At 53.6% G+C, this 19,794-nt stretch overlaps 1 protein-coding gene across 1 annotated transcript in view; it reads left to right on the forward strand.

The window, feature by feature from the left end:
* The window catches only part of HCN4 (hyperpolarization activated cyclic nucleotide gated potassium channel 4), a 91,155-nt gene that overhangs the window by 45,319 nt on the left and 26,042 nt on the right, over positions 1 to 19,794 (forward strand). The window contains exon 3 of the mRNA XM_058847054.1: positions 12,487 to 12,648. Within this exon, the coding sequence (XP_058703037.1) occupies positions 12,487 to 12,648 (162 nt within the window). The remainder of the gene's footprint in view (positions 1 to 12,486; positions 12,649 to 19,794) is intronic.

The raw sequence follows: 19,794 nt of genomic DNA on the forward strand, positions 1-19,794 counted from the left end.
AGGCTCATCCAGTTCCAGCCCTCCTGCACTTCCATGGTGAATGGCTGAATGCTTTCCTTGGCACAGCTCTCCTTCACAGGTCTGGAGAGGTCCAGCAGCCAGGAGGGATTTGTGAGACCCTGAGCCCTCCCAAATCCACTGCTGCAGCCAGAGGTGATTCCCTGGGACCCTGAGCTCTCTCACTGCTGCAACCAGAGGTGTTGGGAAGGTAGAATTAGAAAGGAATTAAAAATATGACTCTTTAGCCAGAAAGGCTAAGGAAGAAATATAAATGATAGCACAGTTTGAATAATTCAAATAAACCAGGCTGGTATGGCAGAACACATTCTTTCCTGCAATAAAACCAAGCTGAGACCCCTCTCCCCAGTGTTATAAGGAAAGGTCTGAAGGACCCTGAGATAACTAAAAATATGCAAAAGCAGCGATTTCTATAGGTTGCACACGAATGTCACTGTATTAGTATACTTAGAAAGATTGGTTAGTAAAGGAATAGAATATTCAAATGTATAGATTATACAAGTAATTGTAGAAGAGAACTCTCTCTCTTGCTACACTCTCTTAGTTCTCTTGGTTCTCTTGGCTCTCTTAGCCCTCTTAGCTCTCTTGACTCTCTTGCTACGCTCTCTCTCCCTTTTTCCCCAGCTCTCACTTCTGTTCTGTTACTCTCTTTCTTAGCAATCTTAAGTCTTGAGCTCATGTATTCATATTTTACTCCCTTTTGTATTGTTCTCCCCGAGCCTGCTTTGAGCTCTATCTGCTGGCTCATAACAGACTCTCTCTCCCCCATGCCCTGAAATAAACTTCTAACACCTAACTTGATTATAGAGGTCTTTGCTGTGTCTCAGACCATCCACCCCAGAAAGCATCTCCTACAAGGAGGGATTTGTGAGACTTTGAGCCTCCCAGATGTGCTGCTGCTGCTGCTGCTGGGAGCCAGGGCTGCCGGCAGTGCTGGGGCTGGGACGGGCTCAGTGGAGCCCTTTGCTGCATTCCAGGGCAGATGCAGCTGTGTGAGCCTGGCCTGGAGCCCCTGGAGGTGCAGCCAGCGTGGCTCTGCAAGGCCCAGAGCTGGAGCAGCCTCTCCCCATGGAATGTCTGTGAATGAGCCCCAGAGTGCCGGGGCTGGGCTGTGAATGAGCCTCAGAATGCCAGGGCAAGGCTGGGCCGTGGCAGCTGCTGGGGGTGGAAGGAAGGAATGATCAGTGCTGCCATCCTTGGGGACTTCATTCCCCCTGGTCATTTCTCGCTACTGCTGCCATCATTTTTTCTTTCTCTGATGGGGGCAGATCTTCCTGCTGCTGCCCTGGGGGTTCACAGCAATGAGGTGTCATTAAATGGGATTGAAGTTGGAGAATGATCCAGACTTCAGAGGGCAGGGCGGGACGGGTGCAGTGAGCATGAATTCCCACAGGACTGAGTTTCCTTTACACCAAACAAGAACCAAGCAGAGTAAACACGAGTACACAAAGCAGCTCCATTTGTGTTTTGTAGTGGAGCTTCTCTATAGAAGCTGCTTCTCTGTAACTTCTTCCTTTCTGCTCCTCTGCTGGAGGGGATGAAAAGAGAGCAGGGATTGAGGGAGCACAGGGTGGAGACAGGCACTAAAAATAATATAAATTGTCATTGTAGGTTACCTGAGTCTAAAAATATTCCAATTTTAGTTACTTGGGCTACTTCTACACCTGAGAGTAAAGTGAATTCAGAGAAATCTGATGAGAACAACCTGGAAGAAAAGAAAAGCTTGGCATTCTTTGCTTTAAGGCAAAGAGATAAAAAGAAAAAAAACCAAACAACAAACCCTGCAAAGTAATAAGTCAGCTAGAAAAAGATGAATTCTGTATTAATTTCTCCTGCTATATTCAGCAAAGATAGGGGCAGCCAATGAAATTGAAAAGGCAGCAAATTCCAAAAGCAGTCCAGGAAATGCTCCTTGAGACAGCAACTCTACAGCCATGAAACCCCTTCCAAGGAAACTCTGGGGGTTCCTGGGAGTGGGGAACCCCTTCCAAAGGCACTTTGGGGGATCCTGGGAGGTATCAAGGCTATCAGATAGACAAAAGAAATTATTCCATGGCTGCACTGGTTGAGGGAGGTCAGTCCAGGAGAGGAGTGAATCAGGATCCCACTCCCAGCAGGATTAAAAGGAAAATTCCAAGAGATGCAGCAGCAAAGGCATTTCAGAAGGAAAACAGCAAAGATTGTGTGGAAGGGAGCAGCTTTGTGTCAGTAATTCTATCCCACAATGTGCTTTCTGGACAGAAACACCGATAAAATGCTTTCTGCTCACGTGGTGCAGCCGGAAGACAAGGCTGGATTAGGATTTCATTACCGTTTGTGGGAACATCTTACCATGCTTCCAGCGAGCACAGACCTGCTAGAGAATTCCTGTTTCCTCGGGGAAAATGGAGAAAACCTCCCTGGGGAAGGGTGGGGCCTTCCCAAAGCACTGCCTGCAGCTTTGGATTCTGGGGAGCGGGAAGCTCTAGGTTTGGGATGGAGCTGTAGGTTTGGGAGGATGCTGTAGGTTTGGGAGGATGCTGTAGGTTTGGGATGGAGCTGTAGGTTTGGGATGGAGCTGTAGGTTTGGGATGGAGCTGTAGGTTTGGGATGGAGCTGTAGGTTTGGGATGGAGCTGTAGGTTTGGGATGGAGCTGTAGGTTTGGGATGGAGCTGTAGGTTTGGGATGGAGCTGTAGGTTTGGGATGGAGCTGTAGGTTTGGGATGGAGATGTAGGTTTGGGATGGAGCTGTAGGTTTGGCATGGAGCTGTAGGTTTGGGATGGAGCTGTAGGTTTGGGATGGAGCTGTAGGTTTGGGATGGAGCTGTAGGTTTGGGATGGAGCTGTAGGTTTGGGATAGAGCTGTAGGTTTGGGAGGATGCTGTAGGTTTGGGATGGAGCTGTAGGTTTGGGATGGAGCTGTAGGTTTGGGATGGAGCTGTAGGTTTGGGATGGAGCTGTAGGTTTGGGATGGAGATGTAGGTTTGGGATGGAGATGTAGGTTTGGGAGGATGCTGTAGGTTTGGGAGGATGCTGTAGGTTTGGGAGGATGCTGTAGGTTTGGGATGGAGCTGTAGGTTTGGGATGGAGCTGTAGGTTTGGGATGGAGATGTAGGTTTGGGAGGATGCTGTAGGTTTGGGATGGAGCTGTAGGTTTGGGATGGAGCTGTAGGTTTGGGAAGATGCTGTAGGTTTGGGATGGAGCTGTAGGTTTGGGATGGAGCTGTAGGTTTGGGATGGAGCTGTAGGTTTGGGAAGATGCTGTAGGTTTGGGAGGATGCTGTAGGTTTGGGATGGAGCTGTAGGTTTGGGATGGAGCTGTAGGTTTACTACTAGGACAAGGTAGCCCAGCTGGTGGATGAGCTCAAGGCCAGAAATCTCACGAATTTGGAGGGGGCTCTGTCCTGTCCCAGTCCTGGCTCTGAGGCACAGCTGCAAACACAGGGGTGGTTTCTAACCCCTGACTTTTGCCTGACCCTACAGCCCCCCTGCCTTGGTGTTCCTGTTGCTGTTTCTGTGATTGCTGGGATCCTGGAGTGTTACACCCCTCAAAGAGCTCTGCCCATCTCCTTTTCCCTGGCTCTGGCTCCTGGGATTCATCAGGCAGCATTTCCTGCTGGATTTCTAATTAAAATGGCAGCCTTTGGGGACTCTCTTCCTGCCCAGCATATATTAATGGAGGAGTTAGGATATTTTAGGTAGAGTTTAAATACTGCTTTTCAACATCTTTGTTCTGCCCAAGTACATTTTTTGTATAATCTATGAAATCTATATACAACCACAGTAGGAATTAATCCCTCATTAATATAATCTAGGCTGCTTCTCAGTTAAAAACCAGTTTTCCCTGCCCTAGATTCTTCAAGGAAATAAAGAATTCACCCAGCACTTCCCCTTTTGCTCTCCTGCTGGGATTGGGTGTACAAGGTTATGGGAGGTGCAGTTTCTCAGGATTCCCTTTCCCAGAGCTGTTCCCGTGGGATTTGTCCCCTCTCAGGTGCAGCAGGAAAAGGTGACATTGCTGTTGTTGCCCCAGCAGAGTGGGAGGACATTTGTGTCCATCTGGGCAGGGAAATTGTTCCTGCTGAGGTTCCCCAGAAGAGGGTTCAGTCCTTGCTGGGTCAGAGCAATTTAGGAAGAAGCCAGCACTGACAGAGCCATTGGAGCTGGTGCTGCCGGTGCTCACGGCCTGGCACAGCTCTTCCCAATCTCTCCAGGGCTGCAGCCGAGGATTCTGACCCTGGGCTGGGAACTGCCCCTTTCTTCTGCCCTCCCTGAAATGCAGAAAAAGCAAAGAATTCCCAAAGATCCCTCTGCAGGCGAGGGCTCAGCCCCTGTGACAGCCAGGCCGTGGTGCTGAGCATCCTCTGCTCCCGTGAGCTGTGCCCACCCTCTGCCCCGTGCCATGGGAAACATTCCCAGCTCCAGGCGTGCCAGGAGCTTCCTGCCCGGATGTTGCAGCCCCTGAGAGCATCCCAGCTGGAAGCTGTGCCCGGTTGCCGTGGTTGGAATGGAATTAGAGCACAGGATTGAGTTAGGTGAGTGTCCCTATGGAGCATCCTGGCAGGCTGGGACAGGCTGGAGCAGGCACAGGTCCTGCTTTGGCACCGAAAATAATCCCCAATAACCCGAGGGCTGTGCCAGGGCCTCAGTGCCCTGTGCCCAGCACAACCTGTGACACACTGACGGGCACAGGCTCCTTTTGGGGAGTGCATTTTTGGCTCTCTTCTCCTGTGCTCCTGCAGAAACCCAAACTGGGTTAGCAGAGGGATGAGTGTGTGCTTTGCTGTCTCAATTGAAGTGCAGGTAGCACAAAAAAATAATGTTAATTGATGAAGAGCAAACTGCAGGAGTTCTTGGGTTCTTCAGCAAGTTTGCAGTTCCAGGGCGGGGCCTAATGAGTTCATATTCAATCTCAGCTGCTAATTGAATGGATCCCTAGGGATCCAGCTTGGATTTTAAAAAATCTCTTCTGAATTTTAAACAAAAAAACTCAGGTGGGACTGAAAGGAAGAAGAAAACAAAGGTCACTGCTGATTAGTTTCTCAAATCGGGAATGAGATCTGTTGTACAGGCAGAGAAAATTCTCATTTTGGAGCCTGTTCTCGTGATGTGGCTGTGTTTGTGGCTGTGTTTGTGCCGTGTCCTGGAGGTGTGTTTATGGATACAAACAGGGCTGGCAGCCCCTGCTTGCCAGGTCAGGCTCTGGGATGGGGACAGGGAGGCACCTGTGGCACAGCAGCCCTTCACTGAATGCCTCACAGGGAGCACCAGATGAGCTCCAGGGCAACAGCTCTAAAACAAGAAGTGATTTCATTTATTGGTGTTTAACTTGCACCTCCTGAGCAGGGACCTTCAGACTGTGGCACCTGTGGAAGCCCAGCAGCTTCCAGAGAGCCCTGGGAGAAGGGTTGGGATCCCCTTCCTTAGCACAGCTTCAAAATGTCCTGCTGCAAACAGCTCTGGGGGCAACTGGCACTGACTGGGCTCTGGTACAGCCCAGTGGGGCAACTGGCACTGAGTGGGCTCTGGCACAGCCCAGTGGGGCAGGGCTGGCACTGACTGGGCACTGACACAGCCCAGTGGGGCAACTGGCACTGACTGGGCACTGGCACAGCCCAGTGGGGCAACTGGCACTGAGTGGGCACTGGCACAGCCCAGTGGGGCAACTGGCACTGAGTGGGCACTGACACAGCCCAGTGGGGCAACTGGCACTGACTGGGCACTGGCACAGCCCAGTGGGGCAACTGGCACTGACTGGGCACTGGCACAGCCCAGTGGGGCAACTGGCACTGACTGGGCACTGGCACAGCCCAGTGGGGCAGGGCTGGCACTGAGTGGGCACAGTGGGGCAGGGCTGGCACTGAGTGGGTGCAGTGGGGCAGGGCTGGCACTGAGTGGGTGCAGTGGGGCAGGGCTGGCACTGAGTGGGTGCAGTGGGGCAGGGCTGGCACTGAGTGGGCACAGTGGGGCAGGGCTGGCACTGAGTGGGTGCAGTGGGGCAGGGCTGGCACTGACTGGGCACTGGCACAGCCCAGTGGGGCAGGGCTGGCACTGAGTGGGCACTGCAGTGCACTCAGTACATGCCAGTGTTCTCTGAGCCCAGGCAGGGTTTGCTCAGGGCACAGTCCAGCCCTCCTGGCTGCAGCCTCACCCACCCCACCTGGGCCAGGCCCTCATCCCCTCCCCTTGCTGCTGCTCCAGGAGGATCCTGCAGCGGCCCTGGCACCACCCTGCCCCTCTCAGTGCCCCTCTCAGTGCCCCTGCTGCAGCCAGTTCCAGACCCCAGTTCCCAACCACTTGTCCCTTTGCCAGGGATTTAAGCCTCCTTTCCCCTGAGCATCCCAGATTTTCCTTTCCCTGGGCACAGCTATCTATAGCTCCTGAGCAAGGCAGACCTTTTGTCTGATGACTGTGGTCATTCTTAAACGTCCAAAAAAGCCTGTGACCTATTTCCAGCAGTGATTCATTGCAAGGCTCCCAGAAGGACTACAATTCCCAAAGATGCAGATAAGGGCCCCGAGAGATTAGAGTTAGCCTCAGCAGGTAAGATGTCTAATTCTCCTTGAGAATGAGACACCCAGCCTATTTACAGCTCTGGGGGCTTGTTTTCCTTCCCTTTTCCAAAGGCACCTCACTGTACTGAGACATCCTGTGGAAAACCTGAGCTGGGGGCAACATAAACCCCATGGAAAAGCAAAGGAGAGCTTCTTCCAAAGTCCCAGAGCTTCTGGGAAAAGGCCTGGCCCCAATCCTTGCGTTGCTGTTCCTGGAGGTGCCGTCTCACCCCCGGTGCCGTGGTGGCACAGCCCAACCCCAAGTGGTTTTTCCAGAAAGTTTAAAGGGAACCGTGCAGGAAAGACAGTCGTTTGAGTTGTGCTAGAAAATATTTTTAAAAGTCTGTGTCACGTTGCCGTGGTGACAAAAGTTCTTAAAATGATGAAGATTAAAGTCTAGGCTGGGAATGGTGGCATGGGGAGAGGAAGGGGGGCTGCTGTCATGACAACCTCAACTCCGAGAGTGCAAGAGGCAAAACACACGGTGGTGGCAGGATCTTTGGGGTTTATATATATCCATAAACATCTGCCAGCTATGCCAGCCTTCTCAGTGCTCATTAGTCCTGCTAGTTCACCTTTCTCTGCTGTAAATATTTTCCAGTAGACACAAACCTCAGAGGGAGAAGGCAAGAAAATGCCATTTTTCCCCCTTTCTCTGTATTCCCTGAGCTCCTGCCTGGGGAAGAACTTGCAGTGGCCAGGAATGAGCTGTGTGGGAAGGGTTAAATCACTCAGGAGCTGGAGGCTCGAACCGAGCTGTGCAGCCCTGGGCACTCAGGCATCCCTGGGGCTGTCTCACCCGCAGTCCAACAGCAGCAGATCAGCTCTGCCAGCCCGGGCTCTGCCTGGAAACTTTGCTCTCAGCTCCCAGCACAAGAGGGAGGCTGGCCTCCCTCCGGAGGAGCAGAGATTGGGAACACAGCAGATGGATGTCAGCACAGCCCCCCGGGACCCGCAGAGGAGAAGTGCCGCGGCAGCACAAAGGATTATTGTATTTGGAGTGTAAAATGTGCTTGGCTATCTCTGCGAGCAGCTGGGGCTGGCAGCGCTGCCCCCGTGGCTGCTGCAGGCTGAGCCACAGCCCTGCCCCGGGGCAGCGTCAGCAGCAGCTCCGCTGACATTGCTCCTGTCACTCGCTGCAAAGCAAGCAGAAAAAGAGAATCAACCCCAAACTCTTGCCTTCATCCAGAACTTGATCTCGTGGCTCTGGCTGTCAGTGCTGGTGCAGCAGAAGGCAGGCGAGCTCGCAGCCCCAGTCCGTGCCTTGGAAATTTGGAGTTTCTATTTTGTATATTTCAGTGGCTACAACAGCGTTTTGTCCGTTCTTCCGAAGAAAAGAAATTGTAAACGTGTCCATTCTTCGTAAAGACCAAAACCTGAGAAGTTGCTCAGGACAGGAAACCTCTTGGAGTCAAATTGCATTATATTTTGAGCTGCTTAAGCGTGACATCGCTGGGAGAATAAATAGGAAGTTGGGGAGGGTGAGGAAGGAGCAAGGTGCAGGGAATGATGCACATCCCACAGCAGCAGCAGCATCAGGAGAGGGAACAGAGCAGCTGAGATGTTGCTTTGCCTTGCTGAGACACCAAGTGTGCCAGCAGGCTGGGTTCACTCCACAGGTGGAATTCCTGGGAGAGCTTTCCCTGCCAGCCCTGATTGCTGTGTGTGCTCAGAGTGGCTCAGGGCTGGTTCTGTGTGCCCCTGGTGTGCCCAGGGCTGTGCCCAGGGCTGGTTCTGTGTGCCCCTGGCTGTGCCCAGGGCTGGTTCTGTGTGCCCCTGGTGTGCCCAGGGCTGGTTTTGTGTGCCCCTGGCTGTGCCCAGAGCTGTTTCTGTGTGCCCCTGGTGTGCCCAGAGCTGCTCTGTGTGCTCTGGCTGTGCTCAGGGCTGTTCAGTGTGCCCAGGGCTGCTCTGTGTGCCCTGGCCATGCCCAGGGCTGCTCTGTGTGCCCATGCCATGCTCAGTAGTCCCGTGCCTCAGTGCTCTGTGTGTGCCCAGGCAGGTTTGTCCTCCAGGGGAAGCCCACCCTGCCACTTCAGTGCTCTTTGTCTCTCCCTCACTGCAGCCTCCCAGGATGGGTCTGCACGTCAGGGCTCCCAAACCCTTCCCTCCTGTGGGCTGTGTCAGTCAGGGCTCACCCTGGCTGTGGAGAAGGTGACATTTGCCATGAGAACTGGCACAGATCCCCAAATCACCCCAACCACTGTTTTCTCAGTTAGCTGCCTTCAGTCTGCAAATTGGCTGCAATGAGCTCGTTGTCCAGGCTGGTCTTGGGACTAAAGAGGATGAGTGGTTTTGGGTGATCCAGAGCCACAGCAGCTGCTGCTGCAGGGACTCAGCACAGCCACAGTAATCTGGCTAAACTGGATTTTAGGCTCAGAAAAGCTCTTTGCAGCACCCACCTATCCCCAGTCTATCGGGAGATTAACACTGAGGTTTGAAAAGGCAGCTAATGCTTCTGTGAGGAAAATGGATCTTTACCTCTGTTATCTTCAAAAGCCAAGGAGAGAAAGGCAGACTGAAAGACATGTCAACTTTCTTCCCCACAGCCCACAAATACTCTTCTTAAATATAAGTAAACACATTTTTCCTCTCAGCAAAACAACCTTAACTCTGACCCTGGAGCACTCACAACAGCATATGAGACTGTTTTGATTCTCTTTTGAGATTTGTATTTCCTCCTCAGGTCTGTGGGTTTTTTAAGCCAGAAATGAAGAGTAAATTCTTTGCTTTCTATTAAGCTGGAGCAGTGTCACAGCTCCTTGATTATCCCCAGGGGATTTATCACAGTTGTGTATTAACCACAGTGTGGGCACAGACACCAGCACTGGCTGGGGACCAGCAGGATGTGGAGCTCCAGAATTCCTGCCACGCTGGCAGTGCAGTAGTGAAGCAGTTTCAGTGCTTTCCTGGGGAGCAGAATGTGTTCAGGAGCCCCATGGATGGCAGCGAGTCCTGCCGGAGCCATCGGGGTGCCTCTGCATCAGAGCCCCAAAGGCCCAGGAAAGCCCCCTGGTTCCAGGCACAGCACCTCCAGAGCATGAAAAGCCAGCAGGGATGTGCCAGCACATCCCAGCCCAGATGTGCAGGCAGATCCCAGCCCAGATGTGCAGGCAGATCCCAGCCCAGATGTGCAGGCAGATCCCAGCCCAGATGTGCAGGCAGAGCTGGGGACAGGGGCTGTGCCGAGGGCAGGGCCTGGCAGCGTGGGCTCAGAGCAGCTGCTGCCCTGCCCAGCGCTGCCCCAGGATGTCCCCATGGGCAGGACAGCCCCAGGGCCCCAGCACAGCACCCGAGCCTTGTGCCAGCACAGAGCAGCACGCCTAATTAAACACACAGCCTTGATTGGAGACACTGCTGGAGCCAGGCCCCACTTCTCCAAGGTGTCCTTGATTCCTTCCAGCTCAGGTCCTGGGGTTGGAGGAATGTTGCTGCAGCCCAGGATGGAGCAGAGCTGCAGTTATTTGGGGCTGACAGGATTTCAGATTCCTCCTGATAGGATCCCGATAGCTCGTTCTGTGTAAGTGGAGTTTCCAAGATGGAGCTCTTACATAACCAGAAATGACTTTTTGAGGGAAGTTTTGGTCCTCCCACTTTGCCAAGCTGTCCTTTCCACAAGAATTGCAAGGTGTCCTTTGGTTGGAAGGACAGCAGGGATTCTGAAGCCAGGGATATTAACTCTATCCAAGAATATTCTTTAAATGTGAATCCATGCTCGGCTCTTCTCCTGGCTCCCTTTTTTCCCAGTGCAAGCAGCAGAAAGTCAGGAAGCACAGGCAGTGCTGGGGTGGAAGGAGCTGTGATGCTCTGGGCCCCAGCCTGGGTTATGTTACAACAGGACACAAAGTCCCGAGTGTTGCTGGTGGAAAGCAGAGAAGTTGCAGTTACCATTCACCCTCCTGTGCTCGTGCACGGACCAGCTCTTCTGGAATGTTCCTGGCCCTCCTCTCCCAGGTGAGCCAAGGAGGTGATGGAGGGCACTGGATCAGAATTCCCTGTGACACCAGCAGCTCTTCGAAGCAGGAGCTTCTCAGTGTGGAAGGTGTTTGTTCCCAGCCCTCACAGTTGTTCCTGTGTGCTCCAGGAGCGCTCCCTGCTTTTCTGCTGCATGGAAATGCAGGTGTATTCCAAGGAGTGGGCAGGAGCTGGGAGCTCCTGAGACATTTGGAAGTGGAGCTGTCCCACCTGCAGCTCACACATCTGCAGTTCATAAAGACAATTACTCTGGGAATCCCTGAGCTGTGGTGCAGCTCCTTGGCAGGTGCCCCAGCCCAGGTAGGGGCTCTGTTCCCATCCGCTGGCTCCGGTGTTACAGCCCAGATCCCAAGGGGCAGAGTAGGAGCTGAATCCACCTTCTGTCTTTGCATGCACCAAAGAAAGGCTCTACCCTGACTGGGATAGATCCCAACCCTGCTCTCAGGAGCTCCATATCCATCACCTGCTCCCTGAGCCATCCATGCCCTCGGGCTCTTCGCTGCCTGCTTTTCATCTATCAGAGGAAGGCAGGCACTTCCTCAGCCTGACAGGGCTTCTCCCTGCCCCTGGCTGGAGTTCCCTGCCTTACAGCAGGGCTGGAGCTCTTTGAAAAACACCCGGAGGTGTGAGAGGAAAAGTCATTAGCACAGAAAAACCCTGGTGGCACGAAAAGATCCTTCTGCAAACTGCTGCTCCAGCTTCATTAAAAAAAGCACAGCCCCGGGCTCTCATTCCAACAGGATGGATTCGCTCTGGGTTATCTAAATGAGAATGATCATTTCTGCAGGGGGAGGAAAAAAGAGGAAACCAGGAGGAATTATTCTGTATGAATTATGTGCTCAGCTTTCTTACTGACCTATTGAGTCAGCAGCGAGAGCTGGATTTCCTAGAACAGCCTTTCATGCTGGATTTTGGAAATATTCTTCTTTTCAGCCCTGAAAGATCACTGAAATGGCCTTTCTTACACTGGCAGTGTGGGCTCCAGCCTGGATGCAGGGAAATAAAGGAGTTAGCAGCAGCTTTCCAAATCATTCATCCCTCTGGATTGCAGCATCCTTTGGGCTGCCTTCCTGCGGGATGAGAGGCCAGTCTGTGGTGTGGGCAAAGGTGGCAGGCACACCTTTGTGCCGTGATGTGGGAGGAGCAGGATTATCCCTGCTGGAGCCGCCAGGAGGTGTTTGGATTTGGCCACACATCACAGCCTGTCCCCCGTGTCACAAATCTCCCTGACACTCACTCCCTTGGAAGGTGATGCCCAGGTGAGGGAGGCACTTGAACCCCCCCCTAGATCTGGGGCTGTGTCGCTTCTCTAAGTGTAACTGCAACGTGAAACAATGTAAGAAAGTTGTGTTTGCAGCTTTATTTTCCACCTGGAGAAGTGACAGATGAGGAAAACCAGCCCTCTGTGCCTTGGTTCTCTTTCCCTTACCCACCTGGGCAGGGGTGTAGCAGCAGAACACAAGGAACACAAGAAAAGAGCTTCATCAGATCCTCTTGCAGAAGCCTCTGCTGAGTTAGAGGCCGTTCCTTGTTGCATTTGATACGTGCAGAGACTGCAGCTGACATCAGTACAAAGGCAGCTGCTGCCATGGGTCACTGTGGAACACACACCCAGCAAGAACAGAAATCAAAGAGGGGCATTGCAGCTAAAAGATGGAAAGATAGAGTTGATTCCTGAGGAGTGGCTGATGGTCCAGAAATATTTGCAATGAGCTTATTTTAGAGAAGGAGCTATGGAGCTTTTAATGGTAAATTAGAAGGCAAAGTCGCAGGGCAGGAGGGGTAAATGATGATTTTGTATTTTGGTTTTTCAGCTGTTTTTCAGCTGGTTCTGGTTGCACACTGTGCCTGGTGCAGCTTTTCTGTGCCCTCAGCAGGGTCCTGGACGCTGACACCGTGTGTGGTGACACAGGGGGGGTGTTTGGGGGAGCTGCCATCTAACCCGCTCCTGTGGGCCCGCAGATCTTCCACATGACCTACGACCTGGCCAGCGCCGTGGTGAGGATCGTCAACCTCATCGGCATGATGCTGCTGCTGTGCCACTGGGACGGCTGCCTGCAGTTCCTGGTGCCCATGCTGCAGGACTTCCCTGACGACTGCTGGGTGTCCCTCAACCGCATGGTGGTGAGTCCCCGACACACCTGGACCTGCTTGCTTTCCCTCCTCACTTCCCTGTTTCGTCTTTTCCCCCTGTTTCTGCTCTCTTGCCGCTGTCTCTTCCCAAAGAGTGAGGCTGATGAGCAGAGGTGGTGTATTTTTCATCCCCTTGTTCACTCATAATAAATAATAATAATAAATAATAATTATAAATAACCAGCTCAGAGATGGTGGGTGGGGTTTCCCCTCTGGAGCATCCCATGTGCCCTGCTCCCCATCCCACCTCTCAGCCCTCAACTCATCCCCTGGATGACCCCCCTGCAGCAGCCACAGCCATCCCCCAGCTTCCCATTCCTCCCTACATCCCCCGGGCCAGCCTGGGACAGGGAGGCAGGTCCTGCAGGGACACAGAGCTGGGACAGGGAGGCAGATCCTGCAGGGACACAGAGCTGGGACAGGGACACAGATCCTGCAGGGACACACACCCGGGACAGGGACACAGATCCTGCAGGACACACACCGGGGACAGGGAGGCAGGTCCTGCAGGGACACAGAGCTGGGACAGGGACACAGATCCTGCAGGACACACACCCGGGACAGGGAGGCAGGTCCTGCAGGGACACAGAGCTGGGACAGGGAGGCAGATCCTGCAGGGACACAGAGCTGGGACAGGGAGGCAGATCCTGCAGGGACACACACCCGAGACAGGGACACAGATCCTGCAGGACACACACCCGGGACAGGGACACAGATCCTGCAGGGACACAGAGCTGGGACAGGGAGGCAGATCCTGCAGGGACACAGAGCTGGGACAGGGACACAGATCCTGCAGGGACACACACCCGGGACAGGGAGGCAGATCCCGCCCCGGCAGAGCCGCAGAAGGCAGGAGCCAGGCTCCCTCTCCTGGCACCGAGCAGCAAGGAGCAGGCATGGAAACTGCTTCTCGCTGGAATCTGAGTAAATGGAATCCCAGAGATAGAGCTGGGGCTGATCCCTGATTGCCATTGCTGGTGCCTTTGCCCCATAGCCCCGGGAGGGTCGGTGTGACACCCACCCACTCCGGAGTGAGCCGTGGTCAGGGGATGAGGAGCCAGCTGCTGCCATCCAAAGCTGTGCCCCTCTCTTGCTGGGAGGGAGTTTGACACCATATGGCAAAGGCACGGTGAATTCATGGTACCTTTCAAATATCTTGCTGAGAATTCAGGAGCTTTTATTCAAAGGGACAATGTCCAGTTGATTAAGCAGCAAAAACTGACAAAGCTTAAAAAATTGCCTCTTATTGCAGTTCTTAACCTCCAGATTCCCCCAGCCAATTTCTTCTTGAATAAAGGAAATAATCAGGCACTGGGGCAGAACAGAACAAATGGAAAAATGTATCAAAGATGTGCCAGCCTGCCGTGCCTCCCACATGCAGGGCTGTGGGCACAGGCTGCCCGTGCCTGGAGGAGTGAGCATCCATGGAAAAGTCATCTGTTTGCTGTTTATTTATTCATTTCTCCTCTCTGCAATAATGGTTCGCTTCCTGCTGCTGCAAGGTGCCAGACAGCCAGGTCTGGAGCCTGGAACCCTCTGCTTATCTCCAGCAGAACAACAACCCGTGCAGCAGCTGCCTGGGCTTCCCCATGCTGCCTTTTTATCATTCTGTGCCAGGAGCAGTCAGAGATGGGGGCCCCATTGTGCTGCTCAGGGCCAGGAGGATGCTCAGCTCCTCGTGCCAGGGAGCTCAGAGGTGCAGGTGGCCTCGTCCCCATCCCAGGGCTGATTTGCAGGATGGCTTCAGAGAGCACATTCAGCCCACGATTCCCTCATGCCAACATCTGGCTGCTGATGGCAGCAGCAGCTCCTGGCTCTCCCATCTATCCCTCGGGGAAGAGGTGCAAGCTGGGGGTGAAGCTGGCAGCTGTAGCCAGGGGGACAGGTCTGCACAAGTGGCAGGACACGGGACAGAGGAAGAAAAGATTTAGCCAAGGCAAATCTTAGCAGCAGGGCTGGGGAGAGGGGGGAGGATGCATTCCAGAGGCAGGAAGGCTCAGAGGGCTCCAGGAGGGCAGGGGAGGGAACTCCTATCCAGAGCAGAGCTTTCCTCATGCTGCAGCCTTGTCTTCCCAGCCTTGAGAGCCTCTGAAGCTGGGAATTAAACTCGCCTTGGGGGATTTTTTTTCTGCTTCTTCCCTCAGATAAATCACCTTTTTTTTTTTTTTTTTTTTTTTTTTTTTTTTTTTTTTTTTGTTCCACTTAAAAGAAGTGAAAAAAAAAAAGATTATCTCTGAAAATGGAGCCTCAGGAAAGTGGGATGGAGAACTGGAGAGATGCCCCACCTGTAGTTCAAGGGGCTTCCACTCCAGAAGCTGTGCAGGAAAATGCCAGCCCCAAAATGGCCTGGGGTTAGAATATTTAACAAAGAGTGCAGTAGTTCTTCAGGAAGCAGATAGTTGTTTTCTCCCAGAAATGTCCCCTGATCTCCCAAGAACATTTCCCGGTGTGTCACCGGGAGCAGTGGTGGATGTGGATGGCATTAGCAGTGAAATCATTTACATCTGATTTGGAGGGGACTATTGAGAGAGGCCAGGGAGTCAGGAAAGAAGAAACTGGAGCTCCAGGCTCTTCTCAGGCTCTGGTGGCAGGATGTGGAAGGAAGGTTCCAGCATGGCTCTGTGTGATGGACATGGCTGGGAGGGGAGAGGTGCCAGGGAGCCGGGATTTTGGGACGTTCTGTACCAGCCTGGTCAGAGCTCTGAAGAGATAAATAAATATCCTTGGTGCACAGCTGCCCTGATTACACACAGGAGGCAGAAATCTGGGAAAAAGGAAGTCTTCTGAAGCTGCTACAGCCAAGGGGAGCTGGGAGTGAGGTCCAGATGCTTTGGAGGCTTTGTCCATGAGCGAGCTGGTGCTGCTCTTCCTCTGCTCCGGGGTTTCCCACCACTTAGCGCTCCATAGAACCAGCCCTGATTTCCATGCTGCAGGGAAAGAAGATTCATCACCTCCCATCTGCTTCCTAAAGGTTTGATCCTCATCCAGGGGATTTGTGAAGGGCCTGGTGTTGCCAAAATCATCTCAGGGCCTCGATAAATCCCCGAGTCTGGTTCATCTCGGTGTTTTCCACATGCCTCGTGTTCCATCTTCGGCAGCCGTGGAAGCAGTGGGTGTCTGGCTGACTCCTGAAACAGCAGGGCAGGGTGTTTGCAGAATTAATTGCTGAGCCCTGATCCCAGGGGCTTCAGCATTGGCTTTCCTGCAGTGCACTTTATTAAAACCTGGACTCTCTGGTGAGTCAGCTGCAGAGTGTGCTGCTCCCCCAGAGCCGGCCGGGCAGCTCCTCTCCCAGAGATGCGGGAGAGATCCTCTCCTCTCGCAGAGATCCGAGCTCTGCTGAGCCCTGGGAGCTGCTGGGAGCATGTGCTGACAGCAACCCTGCATGGATCTGTGATTCCCAACTGCCCCTGAGCCTCTGGGCCAGCACACCCCTCCTGCCCTCCCTCAGCAGGGCATTCCATGTCCTGTGAAGTGTGCCAGCAAGGCTGCAAGGAGCAAGGCTGCCCCAGCAGCACGGGAACATGGAGCTGAGGGTGACACTGCCTTCCCCAGCTGGGGCCAAACCCAGTCCAAACCAGGGTGGGCAGGGCAGAACGGCCCATAACCGGTAACACTGATCTTTCCAGGGCAGGCAGGTGACAGGCACCTCCAGGGGCTGTCCAGGGAGGCTGGCACAGCAGGGAAGGCTCCCAGGAAAGGCTGCCTGGGACAGCTGGGACAGGGACACTCAGCCCTGAGAAGATCCTGCTGCCAAGTGCAGGCCGTGTGGAGCTTCCCTTGGAAACAAGCCCAGAACAGGCAGGTTCTGTCCAAGGTGAAGTTTGACCTGTCATCTCCATGTGTTCCCCCACTATTCCCATCCTTTAAACTGGATCTGGAGGTGTGTTTTCCCAGCCCAGCAGTTCCAGGGATGGGCAGAGACAGCTCCTGAGTTCTCCAAGTGTTAATGGTGTAAGTCAGGCATAACACTGTTCCCCAGGACTATGCCCCTAGCCCAAGAACTTCCGGTACTTTCCGTGTCTTTCCTTGTCTCACTCCTCCTGTCCAGTGAGGATTCAACCAGAATCACACTCACAATCCACAGCCACACTCCCATGTACATCAGAACCAAAATACCCTGTCAGACACCACAGTTTGCCTCCAGGTGTTTCTGTAAGGTACTACAGAACCCAGCAGTGCTTTTGAAGTGTTCCAGGGAAGTGTCTCCAAGTACTCAAAGGTGGATCTGAGCAGGCCAGGCTCTAATGCCAGAGAAGCCCTTCCAGCACTGCCAGTGTGGATGTTAAAAACAAACCTGAGAAACTGCTTCAAAGTCATTTCACTCCCTTCTGCAAAGTCTCTGTGTGCCTCTGAGATAACCCCGACTGTGAACGGGCACAGATCTGTAGCTCTGCTTTTGCTTGCTTGGGGATTTGCTTAACAAGGAGTCATTTTCTCCCCGCAGTTTAAGGCTACTGGGCCATTTCAGCCACTCCAGTATCTGTGGAGCGGTGCTGCCCTGGGAACTGCTGTGGCTGGGTGTTAGATTGGGTATGGCTCTTACAGGAACAACGAGCTGTGGCAGCGTGAGGCACCTGCTGCTGATAAAGCCCCGTCCACACCGCATGTGCAGCCTCTTCCAGGCTGGCCTAAACTACTGTGGGCTTGACCTGTCTGCTCATCCTGTGGCAAACAAAACCAAAGCACAGAGCATCCAGCGCTCTTCACACTCGGTATCCTAAAGGTAATTGCTCTGAAAGGCTTCCCCTTCACACAAGTGCCTCTCTCTGAGCAGTCCTTGACGTGCTCTCCCAGCAGAGCTCGGTGCTCAGGGTTTGTTTGGAAAGCTCTGTGTTTTTCTCTCGCCCCCCCAGACTGTCATCCCTCACCCTCAGTCTCAGTCTGGCACCTGCAGCCTGTCCTCACAGAGCCCTGGTGCTGGAAATTGGGCTGGCACTTGAGCTGTGCAATTCCCAGGGAGCCAGCAGTGTTTGTGCAGGCTGCAGGGGCTCGGCATGTTGGATGTTAGACTTTGGGATGACTAATTCCTACAAAACAGTGGCAAGCTTCCTTGTAAACAGCACTCCTGAGCAGCAAGTTGCTGGAAGAATGGCTTTTAAACCTCGAGCCTGCCTGGTACCCAGATGTTCACAGCACTGAGGAGCCTGGCAGCCAGTTTTCTAGCTCAGCTATTACTGCTCTGCCTGCCCAGATTCCCTCTGGAATTTCAGCTTGGCTCCTTGTCTGTAGTGGAGTTGTGCTCCGACCTCGGAGGGCAGCAGCACTCCTGCAGCACACGGTGAGGAGTGGGAAAGGAATTCATTCAGCAAGGAGTGGGGAAGGAATTCATTCAGCAGGAGTGGGGAAGGAATTCATTCAGCAAGGAGTGGGGAAGGAATTCATTCAGCAGGAGTGGGGAAGGAATTCATTCAGCAAGGAGTGGGGAAGGAATTCATTCAGCAAGGAGTGGGGCAGGAATTCATTCAGCAGGAGTGGGGCAGGAATTCATTCAGCAGGAGTGGGGCAGGAATTCATTCAGCAAGGAGTGGGGAAGGAATTCATTCAGCAGGAGTGGGGCAGGAATTCATTCAGCAGGAGTGGGGAAGGAATTCATTCAGCAGGAGTGGGGCAGGAGAGCTGCACTGTGCCCCTGTGCTGGCTCCTGGAAGCGCAGGATGCCTCGTGTGAGGCTCGCTGCCCGCACGGAGCACGAGGGGCTCTGTGAAACACCACAAAAGCTGCGGGTAAGAAATGCACCCAGCCAGGCCCCCGAGCCACAGCACAGGCATGGAGGCAGAGGAGCAGGAGGGGTCACTCCTCTGGCCTCACACCTCCAGCAGCTCCCGTGGCCAGAGCCATGCTGGCCCTGACCAGGGGACAAACTCCCTGTGCCCTGTCCCTCCTGTCCTTTGCTCCTTTGGGCTGCAGCTCCTCACACACGAGCCAAGGCCACAGCACTCACCAATGGCCACTTTGTCCCTTGCTCCTCTCTCTTGGCTCCAGGGTGGTTTTTCCCAGGTTCCTGCTCTGCTGGGAGGGGAGCCCAGACCGGCTGGCGCCTGCAGGGAGGAGGAGCAGTCCATGCTGGGCTGTGGCTGTGCCACTGCTCCTGTGTGGGCTCTGCTGTCACTGGTGTGGCTTTGCTCTTCTTGTTGCAATGGGAATCCGGCCTGTCTTGCATAATGAAACTGAATCTGGCCAGGTAATGCTATCAGCTGGCTTTGTCCACATCCTTATCTCCTAACCGAGCATGGGCAGAGGTTCCAGCCCTGTGCCACAGCTCCCAGCCAGCTTTGTCACTGTTTGCTGCCCCTAAGATCAGTGAAGAGTTTCCATGGGCATCAGTGGCACTGAAAGCTGCTTGCAGAGAGGTCATCAGCCACCCCCCTGAGCGTGAGGAGATACCTCCAGAAGGTGCCCAGTGAACTCCAGAGCTCCCAGCACTGCTGGCCACTGGTCCTCTGGATAAAGGCCACAGGAGAATTCTTCGTTCATTGATGAGCTGCCAGCAGGTCTGTGCAGTGACCTCCCAAGGTGGCACATGTGTCTGCAGAGCTCCATCCATAACCTTGGCCTGTCCCAGGACCAGGGAGCAGCTGAGGAATGCCCAGCATTGCCACGAGTGTCACCCAGCAGAGGCATTTTCACATCCTCCCAAGAGCCATGTGTGGTGACAGAGCAGGCACTCATGGAGGTTTCACAGCAAGAACTTGCTGGCAGATAATACCTACAGGATGGCAAATGCACCTTGAGCTGTTCCATGAGCTCAGGCTAATCAGAATCATCAGGAAACTTGTGCTGGTTTTTCTGCCTGTGCCATGATGTCACTGCTGAGGTGCTGCCTGTGTGAGCTGCAGTGGAGAGCACAAGGTGTCTCAGCACACCTCCCCTGGCAGGAGGCTGCTGCTCTCAAATGAGACCATTTCTAATTCTTCAGCTCTCTGGAAAGAGCCCAGTTTTGCACTGAGAAGAACTTGCTGTCCAGACATTATCAACTTCATTTTCTGCCCTTCTCATCTCTCCACGTAATGACCAGAGACCCTGGCCATTTCCTAAATTGCTGGGCAGTGATTTTCCCCACTTTCAGATCCTGCTGCTGGCAGCCTTGCTCAGGCTTTCTATTACAGTTCTGGGAGTCCATTTCCCAGGGGAGGA

The sequence above is a fragment of the Poecile atricapillus genome, chromosome 11 (genome assembly GCF_030490865.1).
Source record: "Poecile atricapillus isolate bPoeAtr1 chromosome 11, bPoeAtr1.hap1, whole genome shotgun sequence".
NCBI lineage: Eukaryota > Metazoa > Chordata > Aves > Passeriformes > Paridae > Poecile > Poecile atricapillus.